Genomic DNA, 17760 nt, shown 5'->3' with positions numbered 1-17760 from the left:
GAATTTGAGCTCCTGCTTATTGGCCACTTCTCTCAGAGAAGAAATTATCCAGAGCCATTTTGGAAACATTTTCAACCAAAATTCAAACCAAATTAGTTTCTGTTTACCCACAGATGAACACAGTGTTAAACTAAACAATATCTTTTTTTGCGAGCATTCTGCCGAATTGCAAATTTACACTCTTCCTTGATTATCAATGTAAAACTAATTATTCCACATAGGTACACCTTTCTGTATGCTAACTTCCAAAGAGAAGGAGCCAAATCAGACTGCAGTGTGTCTGAGACTTCCTAAAATAACTAATGGGAGTTATCCCATGCGAAAGAGTTTATTCCACCTAAGTAGAAAGTTTTTTTTAATTATTCTTCATCTTTTATTGATACTTTAAGCTTAAGAGAAATTAAGGGTATTTGATTACTATAATTACTTCTCTGCTTACTTTAAAGGTTTAATCCACTCTTTAGGCATATGAAATTCAAATTGCATGCTTTCCAAAAAAATAATCATCTACTAATGTAGACTAATTTTAATCTCCTAATCCAATCTTGACAGAGTCACAGCTTGAGTGGGTGGAATGTTTTTGTGTGGGGTTGCCATAGATACAAAACTTGGTTATGCTTTTGACAAACCAGTGATGTGGAACTTAAGTTACTATGGATTTGTTTTCCTTGCTCTTTAAGATGAAACAGAAAGTTCAGAATCGTGTGCCTTTCCGTGCATGTTGGTGTGACTAACCTTCTCTTCTTTCATTCTGGCGCCCCTCCTCTCTGTACACCTTCTCACCTCGGGCCGGCCGCAGGATGACGAGGAGGGCATATGGGCATAGCCGGGCCTGTAAACCAAAGTTCCAGTTTTGTTTTGAGGGGTGAGAAACCATCTTTTCTATCATTTTTCTTAAAAAAAAAAAAGTGATTGCATTCTAGTGTTGTATTGTGTGCGTGCTCAATTGTGCTTGCTGAGTTTGTGATTGTGTCCTGTGTTTGCTACTGTGTTCCATGAGCGCAGAATGGCCGCGTGCTCTGACCATTCCCAAGAACCCTAGTCCATCCCACCTTGCTTTCCCATCCCCACCTCCATCCCCAGCACATTGTTGCTCTGCCTTGTTGGGGCTGGGTTTAGCACAATCCAAATGTTTCTATGTCATCTCGGATGTACACTATGACCTTAGGATTCTTATACACTCTTTTAAGGCATGATTGTAGTCGCAAAACTTGTCACAATTCTCCAGTCGTGGTTTGCAGCCGACTGCTTGCTTTACCAGATATACCAGTATGGTATGCTCTCATGTTCTTTGGGTCATATCAAACATTTGGCAAGAAATAAGGAAAACAGAAGTATATGAAGCTGAAATTGTCATCTCTAAGAAGCCTGTTAAATGGATAGTATTGTCCCTTCTGTGGCAGTTCTGAAGAACACACAAGGATCCAGGCATAATAATGGTGAATGGGTAACCGTAACTCTTCCAGTGAATTAGAATGGATGTGTTGCCATAGGGGGCCTTAGTGGTATTTTATCTGTGGCTTTGATTAAAACTTGCACTTCTAAGAGAATTTACATCATTAATTATATGCATTGTATTTTATAGCGGGGGTTCTGCTTTTTAAAAGCTGATCTTAGCGGTGAAGAATCCTCCCTTTGTTTTGTTTTGTGTACTGTAATTGAGTAGGGGTGCATATAAACACCACACAGTTAGAAATGGAACACTGAACTCTAGCTGCTGGGAATTGTTCTTCTCCAATACACCATGAACGTTTACCACCAACTCCCTGGAGCTGAATGTTCATATGGTGACGTGGATATGCCATTGAATTTGATGACACTACACATGACATTTTGTTCAGAACAAGGAATGTGGTAGACTTTGTGCTGGGGTAATTATTCTGGTCAGAAAGTATTACATATGCAGGTCTTTGTTCTGGGATAAACATGAAATATCACAATGCTGGGAAATCAACATTGAGACAACCCTTAGGATAATTGGTTGTGTGCATTTTCTCAAATCCTGCCTTCCTAAAGCATGGCAGTGCAGTCCATGAGATTTTAGCCCCAAACTTGGGTGTTGGTTTTACTACTGCCTTCCACTTCTCTGTTGAAACTGCTCTAAATCCAAGTGTGCCAGTTGGCTTGGGTGGTTCTGGTGGCAGGAAAAAAATGTCCAGAAACTAATTTTCAGGTAGGACATCTGTAGGCATAGGAAATATGTAGTGTGCCATGCCAGCCTGCTGTTGATGGTTCTCGTCTCTTCTTCCTGAATGACTGGAAAGGCGGTACTGGCAGGAACATTCTAGAAGCTGAGGGATCAGGAGGAAAGCTTGTCAGTGTGAGGAGGTGGTAACACCAGGACATCCCTCACAGCAGGAGTCAGAAACCTAACAGCCTGTCCAGGGAAGTCATGAAGAGAGCCATTGTACGGACTGACAGCCAGCCAGTAAAAGGGGTACTTACCGAGAGCAGTGTTAAATGAGGAGGGCTTTTAACACTGAAAAGCACACATGGAGCATTTACCACCAAACATGCCAGAGACGTGTAGGCAACAGAAGGTTCCACAGGTTTGGAGATGGTCTTAAGAAGGGGACTCTTCTGTGAGGCACACCTTTTGAAATAAGCAAACGTTAGGGTACTAGGCTATACTTGTGTCTCTTCCTGAAGAATGGCTGTTCCTTCACAGGATTCAGGACATCTGCCCTGCTGTCTCCCGGGTCCGTCTCAGAACAGAACCAGCTCTGTCGAAGACCCATAGAAAGATCTAGCTTTGCTCAAAGCAATATAGAGAACAGTGTGAAGTCCCTGTCCCTGTATTTCTCTGTCAAGTACCCAAACACTGTGCATCCCAGAAAAGAACTGTCTTCAGAAAATCAGGGGATGCATTATTCTGCCTAATATGTTCTGAAAAATTGTATAGACTCCTGGGGGAAAGTGCTATCTTTCTTTAGGACTCCTTCAAACGCGTGTGCTCAGACACCCTAGGGCTTTTTAAAGTTGTTTCTTTAAGACTTGAAATAACGAGATACTGGGGGAACCTTCTGTGTTGGAACAACCATCACATGTTTCTGGTTGTATTACAATCTCTGTGGCCTAAAGAGACATTAAATTTATAACTAAAGATGGATAATAATGGTGCATTAAAAAACTAACTGTTTCGAATGTTTTGATTTATAGCCCTTATAAAAGAAACATTACAACATGCTCTTTGCGTAGGCATCAGTTATACGCGCGTAACAGCATCAGAGGGCTTCACTTGAAACCAGAGTCCTGGTGCTGAAATGAATCATAATTTAGGCCGAGTTGTTCTAAAGTTTATAACAAATTGGAATTAGCATAGCAGCCCATCAGCTCCTCCCTCTCTCGCCACTTGTGAATGGGAGGCCCAGGCCTGATTTATTTGTCTCCCTGTGATCATCCAAGAGTGGTGTTTTATGGGAGCAAAGTGGACGGGGAAGTTTGCTTTTCTAAGGAGCTTCAATGGTCCCTAGAATTAACCTTGCTCCACCTTTAATCCTCGTGGTCAGGCCTAGCTCTATCTGGGGGTGGCCAATACAGTCCAAGGGCCTTGTGCTTTGAAGGACTGGGCCTGCTCTTAGTTTAAAGGTCTTTTGTCACCACTGTGAAACACTTAAGGTTTTCCAACAAGGGGATCCTACATTTTCATTTTGCAATGGGTCCCACGAATTCATAGTCAGGGCAACTTGCACTCAGGATGTATTTCTGCACCCTCTGGCTGGTTGTTGCTCTGTGCCCCTCACAATTGGTTCAGCACCCCTTTTTCCTTTTGCTTAGGATCTGCTGGGGGATGCATTTCCCACAAGTTGTCCTTGTGAGCATCCCTGTTGTGTGGGTTTGCAACCACTGTCCTTGGACTGTCCCCCTCAACACATGCACTTTTGAGTGTGAAAATGTGTGCAAGGAGCCTTAACAATATTATCTCCTGTGCTTCCCAAAAGCAGAAAGAGCAGCTGTTCAATCCCCTATTGCTTTCCTTAGGGAAAACCCAGTGGTGTGACAATCTTAGTGTCAACAAATAACTCCTCATCTTCATTGAACGAAGGTGCTTTTTTAGGGTCTCAAGTAGTACTTTTGTCTGTGAACACTCAAAGATGTGGAACAGTAGGAGACCAAGTTAGGATACCTTGAGACCTAGTGATACATTTGTTTTGACACTGAGTTGTTTGAGCTCTTGTTATTAGTTCTTAAAATTGGGCAGGCATAGAACATTGCTTTTATTTCTTAAATCACCAGAAAGGAATGCCATTCTCTATTGAGAGCATATGTAAATTTATGACCTGATTGATTAAAAATATAGATGTAACTTTAGCAAGTTCTAGTGTGGAATCATGATGCTAGTAGATATATCTTGATACAAATGAAGAGTTAGAGCTGTGTGGCATGGTCAGCAGATAAAACATTTAAACACAGGCAGAAGGTTTTATTCACAGAAGCAGTGGTGGAAAGGCCAGTGTAACTCCGAGCACATCAACCCCAGGAAAGATGGAAGGGTAGGGAGGGATGTCCCACTGGAAGTGTGGAGTTTGTATAGCCCTCACTTCTCTCTGCATATAGCATACCTGTGCTTGTCCTGGAGCTGCAGGAATGGGATGGCTGGAAGCCTCTTGCTCCTTCTCTTCCTCTGGGATTTTCTTTCCTGCTTCTTCTACTAAAATATTCACTAGTGCTTCTGTTTAGCTTAGGACTCCTATGGATATTGGGCTAATGTAGCTCTACCTTGTACTGTTGGATATTAAGACATTCATTCATTCATTCATTCATTCAGTTTTATTTACTTATCAAATGGGGAAGGTCTTGGTTACATGTAAGGATAACAATGATGAATAAAGTAAATGTGGTACTCCCCTGTGAATCTTACTAATATAATAAATGAAAATAGAACATAAATGATTAAACCCATTAGTAGTCATCTTACAAATTTTGATAACTGCTTGGGCAGAAGCCAGGAAGGTAATAACTGGAAGAGGAACTCATTGCTCTGTGAGTTTCCTGTAAGAAAGTGCATTTCCAGCCAAGTCTTGAAAGAGTAAGAGTCAAGGTATACCACGTGTAAGGACATGCTTAGGACATAGTACAGGCAGGTGCACAGAGAGCTGCGAGCAGGCAAACCTTCATGGAAACCACAGCTTCTGAGTAGAGTGTAACACAGAGAGATGAGGGTGGGGAGATAGAAAAAGGCCAGACATGGCTTTCAAGGCCAAATAAAAAGCTCAGACTTTAGCCTAAGAAAAATGAATAGACTTTGGAAGATCTTAAGCAGGGCCATGCCATAATTGAGTTTTTGTTGTAGATGGAGAACAGCCTTGGATGCTATGACAAGGCTAAATTTTCATGGCAGGAAAGCAGAAGTAGGGGCAGTTCCATCATCTGAGACAATCAACGGTGCTGGCCCAGGGCAGCAGCAGTGCCGATGCAGACAAGTGTGTAAACTGGAGAAAAGACTAGGAAATGAAGCCAGGAGGACCGGATGGGGAGGTCAGATAAAGGATGAAGTTGAGAATGCCCCTCTGGGTGTCAGAGTCACAGAGGCTTTTAGAAGGCGGAGGGCCGAATAGAGACCCAGGACTCTTTTCTCCAGATGTCCCGTCGTCCTGGCCAAGGCACAGGTAGGCTTCAGACCTGTGCTCTTTTGTATTTGCCTGGGTAACAGCATGGGAATCTTTGGCCTCTGGTTGCAATGATATGAAAGCTGAGTTTAAAGTATGGTTGATGTCCAAGTTGAAGACTAGGGCTTCTCCAACTCTCCAGAGAAGGAGAGAACTTGATTACCAAAGGCTGCAAAGAAACAATGCTTTGTGGCACAGGCTGGCAATCTAAGCTACTTGGGATGCTGAGGCAGGAGGATCACTAGTTCAACATTATCCTGGGCAACTTAGGGAAACCTCTATTCAAAATAAAAAATACAAGTAAGGACTAGAGTTATAGCTTCAGTGATAATGTGCATGCTGTTATGCACAAAAGGCCCTCTGCTCTTTCCCAGCACCACACAAAATAACAATAGTAGTGATAACAATAAATAACAGAATGAGGAGTTGTGTGTGGAGAGGGTGTTCTGTAGAAAAACAAAACTGCTGAGGTTGTAGGAGGTCAACAAGTCCCCAGAGAGGGGAGAACAATGCCAAGATCTCTTGCAGCTCCTCCTGAGATCACCAGGTTTCCAACAGTCCAGCATGACTCATGGGATCTGGCTCTCTCTTGGACTTAACAGTTATTGATGTTGTCCTGCAGAAGAAGATTTCACCTCTCTTTTCAGGACCCAGAATGAGAAATAACCAGAAGCAATTTTGAGATGTTACAGAAGAGTCATGATGATGTCTCCGCTTCGAGTTGCAAAATCAATTCCTGAGCAGAGTGAGATGGTTTTAGGCTTCATTTCTGCCCCCGTTGCTACTATCTCTCTTTTAATTCTTCCTCTGGAAGCCACTTTTATCTTCTATTAGAATAGAATAGGAAAGTTACCATTCAGAACTAGAAACTTGAACATCCTATCCACGGTCTTTGTAGTCCATGTTTTATTGGGTAAAATTTTTCATTTCAGTAATGGAGACGGGTAGAAAAGAAGTGTGGTTGCTATTCTGAAAGGATTTAGGATTGTTCACAGCCTTTAAATTTGTGTCCTGAACCCTGCAGAGCCTACAGATCCACCACTGTGTTTACCAGATGTCCATGTGGGTTGGACATATTCCTCCAAAAGAACATCTGTGATCCCCAGTAGACATTCAGAGGTCCAGGGAAGAGCTGCTCATCTCTAGGTACCAGTGTGATTTCTGAATGTAGGTGCTGCTAGGCTAGGCTGGGTGGCCTGTGTCTGGTTCTCTATTTCCACTTTTGGTGGATGTTATACATAGCTCCCAGGGCTGTGGTAAGGACCAGATAAGCTGAGGTAGGTCCGGTGCCTCACCATGCCTGGGGCACAGTGAGTGCTCAGTCCTAGGTAGATTATCACTGTGTTTCTTGCTTCCTGGCCCAGGCAAATGTAACTCTATCTGCCAGCTAAGGAGAGTGATTGACTCTGTGGGACTAGTCAATTGGGAGGTGGGACCAAAAGACAGAAAATCAGAATGGAAAATCAGTTCTTGTGAGCACAGATAAACCTGAGCTCCCTCTGTTTCCTAGCAGGCATGTTGATCCCTAAAACACACCCGCTTCCCCGTTATCTTTTGTTTTTGTTTTCTTCTGTCGCTGATACTCAAGAATCAAGAATTGCAAAAGAATTTTTGGTTTGTCCATGCTTTTAACAAAGGGTTTCTTTCAGGTAAAAGAAAAATCTAATGAGTAACGTGAAAAGCCAGTGAATATTTAATGAACAGTTGTGACTCGGTGAGTTGGAAGGGAGGGAAGGGCCATGGTGTCTCAGTCTCACTCTCCCTGCATTCCAGGATGGTCACCTGGGGGGAGGTGGTGATCTCCAGCAGAGAAGACAGGACACTCATGCTGTGGCTTTTCTGGAACTCATCAGTGTTACCGGGCACGATTATACATGATGGCTTAGATATGACCACACTCTCAGAACCTGGCACCTGGCTGAGAAGATAAAAACAAATAGTGGTCATAAATGACCATGGGCTCGCTGGGGGAGGCTGCCAGCAGAGTGTGGTGGCACTATGCTCCATCCTTCCTCTGCCAGGGCTGGTACCCACAGAGCTCTCTGGCCTTCCCGCCCTCTTGTCGTTTGCTTCAGAGTGTGGCGGTGATCTGTCTTGTTTCACGTCTTTATTAGTGATCTGTAAAGGGGAGAGAAGAGCGGGTGAAGGAAGACCACAGATGACACTAACTTGGGAGGTGTTGGGAACCAAGTGAGGTTAGAAAATTCATACAAATGGTCCAAAGAAGAGGAGGAATGTGGAGGGGGGCAACTCTCGGAGGAATCCAGATGCTCACATCTGGCCAAATTAATCAGAGATGCAGATATGAGTAGGCAGAATATGAAATACTGAATTCCAAGAGGGGGAAAAAAAACAAACCTCCACACATTGCAAAGTCGAGCCTACACGTGTGCTATGGGTCACAGCAGAGACAGGTACCAGAGTCAGTGAGCCCTTACCTAGGTAGCAGAACAATAGATGTGACCATTTGTGACAATCCTGCCCCATAACCTTTGTCTTTTGATCAGGACCTCATACATCATATGTGCTGTTTCTCAGAGGATCCCAGTTCCTAGAAAGATGAGATGTTTACAGAACACAGGCTCTGGATGAGGGCATGACTTCATTCTGTCCTGCATGTAGATCTGAGCTCCCCCACAGCATCAGCATGAGAATATGTGGTCAGTGTGGTGTTTTCAGTGACAGTCTTCAGGACTCCTCTTGGAATACTGGTCGACTTAAGAAGGTACCGGCTCTTGCTCCTGGCCTTAACCACTGCTCCTAGATACTCCCCAGGGGTCAGCTGTGTGGCCATCTAAGTGGTGGACAGGCTGGAGCATAGTTTTCTTCTTGGTTCAACCTCGAGCCTTTTCAAACATCTCCAAAAACTCCAGCAAATGAGAAAGGCAAAGAACACTCACAGCAAGAATGAATTCCGCTGTGGCTCCCTGAGTACACCCACCACCATGGCCGTTTCCCTTCTACCTCAAGGCCTCCCTTGCCAGGTGTTCTCACGTGAGCTTCTCCTGTCCTCGCTCAGCTCTTCCTGTAAAACTGTTGGTCTAAGACACTGTGATGGGAATAGATATTCCTCCTGCTTTGTTTTCCAGAAAATACAGTGTTAACAGGGAGAACAACAGCACACAGCAGCCGAGAGCTTCTGCTGAGCCAGGTCTTAGGTCAAGTGGCTCATCTCTATGGGTTTCAGGCCCTAACTCTACTTGCTACACAGATCCTGTTCTGTGACCACTGGGCCACACTTCCTTGCCTTACTGCTGCTCTCAGAGCTGTTCCCAGTGTGACAAAGGTCACTGAAAAGAATCTGTAGCAGGCACCCTTCTAATCCTTCCACTCTTCAAGAAGGTTCCTGTGACCGTAGGGCTGACCTGCCTTCTTTGACACCACACTGTGTGTGCTCATAAGTCAGGCCCTCCTTGGGACTGTGTTGGTTGGTGGTCACAGGATATAGGCAACTTCAGATTCTGGCTGTGCTCAAGTATTCCCTTAGGGTCTCTGTCAGAGTGGTAGCAACCGATCTCTTGGAAATTCTCATTCCTTAGCACCAGGCCCTAGCTTGGAAGCATGATGAAAACATGTTATAAGTAAACCTTCCTACTCTTTTACGTCTGAGGATGAGCAACATGCTCTCTTCTGAGAAGTGAAGGGCATGGCCACAGCCTTTCCATTGCCAATCTGCAATACCATTCAGACCCCCGGGCCCTCAGTACAATTGGTACAGGAAGGAATTATTTTTCCCTTTTCGGAATGTAGAGTTGAAAAGGGGGAAAGGAGAAAGTGCCAGAGGCTAGGGCAGTGTCAGAATGTCTAGAGGAACTCGGCAACTGTCCACTGGGTAGTAGAAAACTCTGAATGTCTTATTTTCCATCTCCTATGCTAGGTTGAGGGTGAACACTCATCTACCTGTTGTTACCACTCCAGAGTGACACATCTTGCCTAAGGGACAAATGGTGCCCATCTTCCAGGGATCTCCATGCCAAGAATGGGCCACATCTAAATGGGCCACAAGTGAGCAAGCAGTCTAGGCAATAAAAACTGTGTACCCACAGGTTCCAAACCCTATGCCTAGGCATTTCCAGTAAACTGGCACCACCAGTGGCCTGTTGGAATTCAGTTAGTGAAGAGGCTTAGAACGTCCAGCCATTTAAGAATGACCACTGTGTTTTGAAGTCAGGAAAAATTCTGCCACATACTGTAAACCCAGCAAAATTGCCAAGAGAATGCTAAAGCATTTTCCTAGATGTTTGTGTGGTTCTCGCCACTGATCCTAAGTAGATAAAGGAAATATTGGACACAGCTTGTGGAGAAAGGCTGGGTTGTTTCTCCTTTGCCTGAAGAAAAGCGTGTACACACTTGCTGGTGGTGACGCATTCTCAGAGAGGCTTCCAGGAACTGTGCAAGCAGGACATGCTCTGGTAGACGACAGGCCTTTGTGCTTTGTGTTTCATGGCTGCCGGCAGCTGGCCTCCTTCAGACACTGTGTGAGAGTGGGTAGAGCTCCTGGTGCAGACTTCTGAGAGAGAGAGAGAGTTAAGGAGACTTTGAATGTAAGTCTTAATCTCATTGGGAAATTTTAGGGTGAAAAATGTAATTATATCTGAAATGCCAACAACCACCGCCAAAAGAATGTCTCCTCTTTGGAAGGCCCTTTGTTGATGAGATTAAAGGCTAAGCTGCTGTGCCCCTGCCTACAAATTATTCAGATTATTTGAAAAGAAATGAAAGATGACACCAGGTGGAGGGGGGAGTCACATACCACAATAGATGAGGCTTACCTGAGGCCCACCTGTTTAATAATTAGCTCAGCCGATATTTGTTGAGTGCCTACTATGTGCAGTTCAACAGACACTAGACTAAGTCCCTTCTTTGGAATATTTCACCCAAATAATGAATTTTCTTTTCTTTTCTTCCCTTCCTCCCTCCCTCCCTCCCTCCCTTCCTTCCTTTGTTTCTTTTTTTTCTTTGAGACAAGGTCTCATGTACCCCAGGGTACCCTTGTACTTATGCAGCCAAGGCTAAACTTGAACTTCTGACCCCTTGTCTATACCTCTCAGGTGCTAAAATTATCAGCACGCACCACCTTGACTGGTACAATAAATATCTTAATTATCTGTCAATATAAGGAACTGATCATAAGAATTTAAAACCATCCAGTTTGGTATCAGGCAGCTTTGTATTGTATAACCTAACATCAAGTGTGTTTAGGTATCAGTTAGTATGAGCGTTTCCAGCAGCTGACAGAGAGATGTATGGTGTGGCCTGGACACCAAGACTGGAGGAGAAAAAGGACACTTCCTTTTAGAGGAAGTAAAAGGAGGACAGGAAAGTGACAACAGCATTGGAATATGGGATAGTAGCCAGCTGACAGACCCCACTGGAGTCCAGTGAGCTTCATAGCCATGGAACCAGAGTCGTAATGATGAGCTCCGTTTGTCCTGAGTGAAGGAGAGCTCATACCAAAGGCTGTCTTTATCCACACAAACCTGTACTTATTCGTCTTCTGTCACAGCATGGAAATCTTCTCTTGCCCCGAGTTGAGGAAGAGAGGTTAAGTAAGGCTTCTAAGGAGGTGGGGAAGCCTGCCTGGACCTTAGGAACTTTTATCATTTACCATCCCATTCCTGCCTCACTTTCATTACTGTGTGATCACTGGGAGCCAGCACAGAGGTGGTGTTCTGCAGACACAGCTCTTAAACCTCATGCAAAGTCTGTCCCCAAACAGTTTAATCTCTAAGAGTTTGTGACACGTATAAGTCAGCTGACTCGTGGTTGGAAAATCAAATAATGGGATATATGTATACATATAAGTAATTGTGCATCATATATCTTATATAATACACATAGTATAGTGTATGTTAAATGACTTGTTAAGCATTTCATCTAACTGATTGTCTTAGTTAGGGTTTCTATTGCTGTGAAGAGACACCACGACCACGGAAACTCTTATGAAGGAAAACATTTAATTTGGGCTGGCTTACAGTTTCAGAGGTTTAGTCCATTATCATCAGGGCAGAAAGCAAGGCAACATGCAGGCAGACATGGTGCTGGAGAGGTAGCTGAGAGTTCTACATCTTGATCCACAGGCAATAGGAAATGAACTGTGTCCCACACTGGATGTAGCTTAAGATATGAGACCTCAAAGCCCACCCACAGTGACACACTTCTCCAACAAGATCATACCTCCTCCAGCAAGGCCACACCTCTAATAGTGCCATTCTCTATAGGCTAAGCATTCAGACACATGGGTCTATGGGGGCCATGCCTATTCAAACCACCACACTGACAAAAGCCTATGTCAAGTTATTAAAACTCCTCTACTAATGGAAAGGATTGGGAAGTATAAAGGAAGATGATAGTTAACGTGGAGTAGGAAAAACAGTAGTACAGAAGGAAGACTTTAGAAAGCCTCCAGTGACCTTAGACCCAAATACTTTAGAATGGTTTTACTTAATTTAGAAAAGAAGCCGGGCGGTGGTGGCGCACGCCTTTAATCCCAGCACTCGGGAGGCAGAGCCAGGCGGATCTCTGTGAGTTCGAGGTCAGCCTGGTCTACAGAGTGAGATCCAGGACAGGCACCAAAACTACACAGAGAAACCCTGTCTCAAACAAACAAAACAAAACAAAACAACCCCCCAAAAACAAACAAACAAAATAAAAAAAAATTTAGAAAAGAAAAGAGGAGGGAGGAGGGGAAGCTAGTGTCCATTTAGTAAGGTTGTTTTGTGAATTAAATCCTTTAAACCATGTAAAATGGCTAGTGTGTTATAAAAAGCAACATGCTAGCTGCATTGATAAATGGATACCTTTGAAAACATTACAAAGATAACTGCTGGGTCCTTGGAAGGATTTTAGAGAGGGCCATGTAAATTACTTATTAAGCTTGCTTTCAGTTAAAACAAGAGTTTTTACCATGCTGAACCCTACTATGAATGCACAAACATGGTAAGTGTGTGGATCGACCATTCTGAATTCTGAGGGCCCCATTCTGAATTCTGAGATTCCCATTCTTAATTCTAAAGTTCCCCCCCCCCTTTTTTTCCCTTTTGGTTTTTTGAGACAAGGTTTCTCTGTGTAGTTTCAGAGCCTTTCCTGGACCTCACTCTGTAGCCCAGGCTGACCTGGAACTCACAGAGATCTGCCTGCCTCTGCCTCCCGAGTGCTGGGATTAAAGGTGTGCGCCACCACCGCCCGGCTTTTTTTTGTTTTGTTTTGTTTTTGGTGAGGTTCCCATTCTGAATTCTGAGATTTCCTGCCCTTGCTAAAGTGACCAAATCATACCAAGCAACAGCTTCTGAAGCCCCACTGTCTGGCGCTTAACCTCCAGCTCTGGGGATAAGGGCAACTTTACTGGACCAGGGCACTGTTGCATTTTCCGTGTACTGCCTTATCACCCCCTACGCATTCACGAGGCAGGCCCTGATAGCAGTTCTATTTTCAAGATAACTGGACCCTGGGGAGTTCACGAAGATTGTCCCCAGGAAGCTGCAGACAGTGAACAATAGAGCTGGTTTCTATGAATGAGCAGTTAGTCCCTGGAATGCAGTATTCCAGGTTTCTCAACCTTTGTGCCGCTAACAATCAGGACTAGACACTTCTTGGTCTTACATACAGTATATTGTGGGATACTTAAGAGCAACCTTGAGCCTCTAGCTGCTGGATCCCAGTAGCATTCCTGCCCCCCAGTGTAACAACCAAAACTGATTGCAGAAATGGCTGAATTTCCCTGTGTGGGCCATCACTCCTAGCGGAGAATCCCATGTCTACGTGTGGAAGCATGGCCTAGAAGAATTCTTGGAATTCACTTAGACCATTATTGAACTGAAGCCACCTCATAGACTTTACAGGAGGAAGCCAGCATCATCACTGTTCAGAGGAAGCATGGCCTCCTGTAGAGCAGGGCAAGGCCAAGGAGCTTTCTGAACACACCAGGATATAGTGTGCACACTAGGGCATGGTGGGTGGAATACTCGTCAGGGTGTATTGTTGCCTGTAGGAACAGAAAGTGGGGTGATCTTCTGACATGAGTACCCCAGCTCCTGCTCCATATGATGACTGAGGTGTTCCTACAGTTCACAGGCCTGATTTAAACCCCACTCCACCCCTTGCTGCTCTCAGAGCCTGGGCTATGTATTCAATCTAAATGCCTCTGTTTCTTCTCCTATAAAATATAAGCACCTGTTATGTTCTACCTTACTGTGGTGGTGGGAGTTCCTAAAATCGCTATTTGACGTATTATAGAAAATATCCTATAGATTTTTATCACGTGTCCTGTCCACTGGTTCCGAAGCTGTGCTTCTTACTAAGTGGCTGTGAAAATTGGGTCTGGACTCAGGCTGCCCAAGTATAAACCCAATGTGGCCATGTGTTTTCTGTGCAGTTCGGACAGAGCACCTCAGCCTGTGAGAGCCTCCACTCTGCATGTCCTCATCCTCGGGACCCTATCTCTCAGAGTTCATCTTTTTGAGTCCTGAGGTGATCAGGAGATCACTGCCCAGTAAGGAGCAACAGGAAACCTTGGTAGCATTCGGAGCAGGATGACACTGGCCCTTAGCATCTTTCCTTCCCGTGGCTGCCACAGCAAAGTACCACAAACTTTGATCAGGATGCTGGCAAACTGCTAGCCTCCTAGTGCTGAGAGGTGTCTCCGTTCTGTGCCCCGCGTTTCTGGTGGCTTGCGGGCAGTCTCCTCTGCTGTTCTTTAGTTTGTAGTCCTTCATCCTGGGCTCCATCTTCATCTTCCTGTGGAATCCTTCCTGAGTCCGTGCTCCAGGTCTTCTCCCCTCTCCGGAAGTACTCTTTATATACCAAAAAAAAAAGAGTATGGCTGTAAAGTCACCTTGAAACTCCTCAACCTCTGCCTCGGTGTTTATTATCCCTGGTATTTATAAAGAAGAAAGTGGGATGGGGCCGGCCGAGCAGGGATTTGGCATCTGCTAACAGGACCTCACTTCTCCATCTAGGCTTGCCTCTCTCCATCAAACAGGGACCTGCTGCTAAAGTTTTCAAAAGATCCCTGTGTTGTGAGATTTGAGCAAACTTGATCTTCTAGGTTTAACTTAAATATTGTTTCCATTTTGAAGCCTGTCATGTGGTGTGTACCACAAAGCGCATTTGCTTCCCACACCCCGAAGCCCTGGGTGGAGGTATGTGTGCCGTAACAGAAAACCAGTTAGAAAAAGGGAGCTTGAAATGGATCCTGGGCTCTGGGCCTGTGCAGAGACAAAGCAGGATGTAAGTAAAACCATTACTTCTCCCTCCTGATCAAAGGCAAGGTGTGGCCCCGCCCCCTTCCCCACCACCCAGAAAGCAATTAACACAGCCTGGCGGCTCCTTGGTAGTGATGAGGATTCTCAGCTCAGAACCAGTTCTGACTCATGGGAGTTGAAAGTGAGGGTTCCTTGTGTGCCCAGGTTGAGAAAATGCAGGTTTACATGTAAAATACATTATGACGCTCTGGTGGAGGAGCATGCACACTGACCAAATGTTGACAGGTGACGCTTTTCATCTGCCTTTGGTGACAAGTGAGATCAAAATTTAGCAGCTGAGCCTGAAAGGTTAAAGTTGTAGGAATCAAGTGGACTCAAAAAGATTTTACAACCGCCTGTAATCTTGTTAAATGTAGATTCTAATTCCTCGGGGGCGGGGGTGGGGGTGGGTGGGGGGGTGGAGGCGGGGCTAGGTGGAGCCTGGTGGTCTGCATTTCTGACATGCTCCCTGGTAGAGCTGCCAGATGTAGAGAGAAAGAAAAGGAAGAGGGAAAGGGAGAAAGACTGTACAGCTAGTTAGATGTGTGTGTGTCCTGTGCTTTTCCGGGAACTCCCCTCCCAGGTGACATTCATGCTGCTGATGTGAGTGAGGACCACACTTTGAATAGCAAGGGTGTGTATTAGAAAAACATGAAAGTCTGATGAGACGGCGAGGCCAAGCTAGTAGATGAGCATCTGGTACAATTTAGCAACCAGCTCATGGTTTACAGGATAGTCACACTGCAAAATGTAACTGGCTGCAGATAGAAACAGAGCAGCAGCGGCTAAGAGCAAGTCTCTGTCTTCTCCAGAAACAGGTTCCTTGTTTTCTTAGTGTTAAAATCCTGGGGGGGCGGGGGGGCGTCAGTGGAGTATCTGTTTGCTTTATTTACAAGCCATACATCGGATTGGTAAATCCACAGTGCAAGTTATGCCTACAAAAGTAAAAAACATTAAAGAAATAATAATAATAATAATAATAATAATAATAATAATAATAATAATAATAATAATAATACTTAAATACTGAGAGCGTTTTGTCATAATCTGCCTCTAAAATGAAGAGGCCACCATAGCCTTCTTGCAACCTGGCCCCCTGACAGGTGATCTTCAGGAACTGGTGGGGGCTTCATTTACACTGGCATTGGACATTCAGAGCTCAGACTCTCTGCCTGTGAAGAGGAAGAAATATTCCCGCTCCTTTGAGGCTATGGGGCCACCAGAAGAGCCACTTGTTGATGGCCTGAAGGTTGATGCAGGAAGGAGCATAGCCTGAACTTATCCCAGCTCTTGAATTCCTCTGCCAAAGGGGTCGCCATTGCAGTCAGCTCCCTGAGCCCTTCTGCCATGTGCAGCCTAAGAGGCAGATCCCAGGGGGCTACACATGGCTAAGATCTGGTTTGTAGGATCTGGCTTTTCAGAGCCCTCTTTGTTTTGTTCTGTTTTAAAATGTAGCAAGGTTGCCTACATTCCAAGTCTTCCTTGCCTGCACTCTATAATGAAAAGCATTTCCTTCCTGCCCATCCACAGTGGAGACTGGGTTGAGCCATGATTTGAGTAGACTTGATTTAATTGGAGTGGGGGTTCACACTTTCACATCTTGAACAGTACCACTCAGTTTAGTCTTTCAGTATGTGTTGAGCACCTGAGTCTGAAGGGCAGGCAGCAGGTCCCCACTTCCCACCACTCTGCCTCTCTGGGCAGGACTCAGCTCCAAGACTGCCTACAGTGATTTTGTGCCTCTCTTCAGCAGCAACAGGCCCCTGGTGATCTGTACATGGACCCTTTGTATGTATCTACAACATATGTACATTTATGCACTGGGTGTAGCATGCGCCACATTGTATGATGCAGGTTCCTGGTGATCTACATATTTCTCCTCACAGTTCCTCTCAGCAAACTTTCTACTTCAGAGCACTTGGACCCACCTCATTGTTTTCTAGTGGCCACAATAAGTATTTTTACTATAATAAGGACTCTCCCCTGGTAAGGCTAACTTCACTGTTCACAGTTACCAGATATTTAAATTGCTATATTTTTATTTTTATTTTTTTCAGACAAGGTTTCTCTTTTTAGCCCTGGCTGTCCTGGAACTCTCTCTGTAGCCCAGGCTGGCCTTGAACTCACAGAGATCCGTCTGCCTCTGTCTCCTGGGTGCTGGGATTGAAGGCGTGTGCCACCACTGCCGAGCTTCAATTGCTTTTCTTGATGTGACAAGTAAGACTGGAGGAAGCACTTTAGTATGTATGTTTTGTGCATATTTGCAAGTGTTTCTTCAGAATAGAGACCCAGGATTTTAATTTTCCATGTGAGATGGTTCTGATAAACTGATGAGAACAGGGTTGTTTGCCAGATGGAAGATGCATTCTAACTGGAGTCTCAAGGTTCTCAGCCCATGCTGTCCTGCTGGGATTAACTCAGGATCCACACTCCCACCCACCATATTTAGACCCCACTGGCTGATACTTTCAAGTCTGGAATCAAACTTCATAGATAAAAACTTTAAATCTATAATATTTAAATGCCTTGAAATGATATGGACTTCATTGAACAAAAAGTAGAAAAGAGAAGAATAAAGAGGATTTTCCTGATGATAGTTTAAAAAAAACTCCAAATTGAACTGTGCTTCTTCAGTCTCCCAAAGAAAGGAGATAGTCTCATTCTTCTTTGGGGAAAACAAACAAAAGAAATAGCTACTTTTAAAAAGTTCCCAGCTAAGCCAACCCCAGAAATGACAAAGACCAATCATATATTGTGTGTTGACATGGATTTTTATTCAATTCTCTTTTTTAAGGTTTATTTATTTATTTATTGTGTATACAGTGTTCTGTCTGCATGTATGCCTGCACACCAGAAGAGGGCACCAGATCTCATTATAGATGGTTGTGAGCCACCATGTGATTGCTGGG

The 17760-nt window shown here is 44.5% G+C and overlaps 1 protein-coding gene across 16 annotated transcripts in view; it reads left to right on the top strand.

Annotated features, from left to right (window-relative positions):
• Erc2 (ELKS/RAB6-interacting/CAST family member 2) overlaps window positions 1-17760 on the top strand; it is a 906926-nt gene that overhangs the window by 743177 nt on the left and 145989 nt on the right. For 4 of the 16 annotated variants that reach the window (XR_008217165.1, XR_008217166.1, XM_052733796.1 and 1 more), the window contains exon 20: window positions 800-865. The exons of the other annotated variants lie outside the window; for them this stretch is intronic. Coding sequence is in view for 2 of the 4 variants with exons in the window: in XM_052733796.1 (XP_052589756.1) it covers window positions 800-826 (27 nt within the window). In the remaining 2 variants the exon portion in view is untranslated. The remainder of the gene's footprint in view (window positions 1-799; window positions 866-17760) is intronic. 16 annotated transcript variants of the gene reach the window in all.

The sequence above is a fragment of the Peromyscus californicus genome, unplaced genomic scaffold, assembly GCF_007827085.1.
Source record: "Peromyscus californicus insignis strain IS unplaced genomic scaffold, ASM782708v3 Scaffold_12__1_contigs__length_115047231, whole genome shotgun sequence".
In the NCBI taxonomy this organism is placed as follows: Eukaryota; Metazoa; Chordata; class Mammalia; order Rodentia; family Cricetidae; genus Peromyscus; species Peromyscus californicus.
This window is presented reverse-complemented; position numbering and strand designations above follow the sequence as displayed.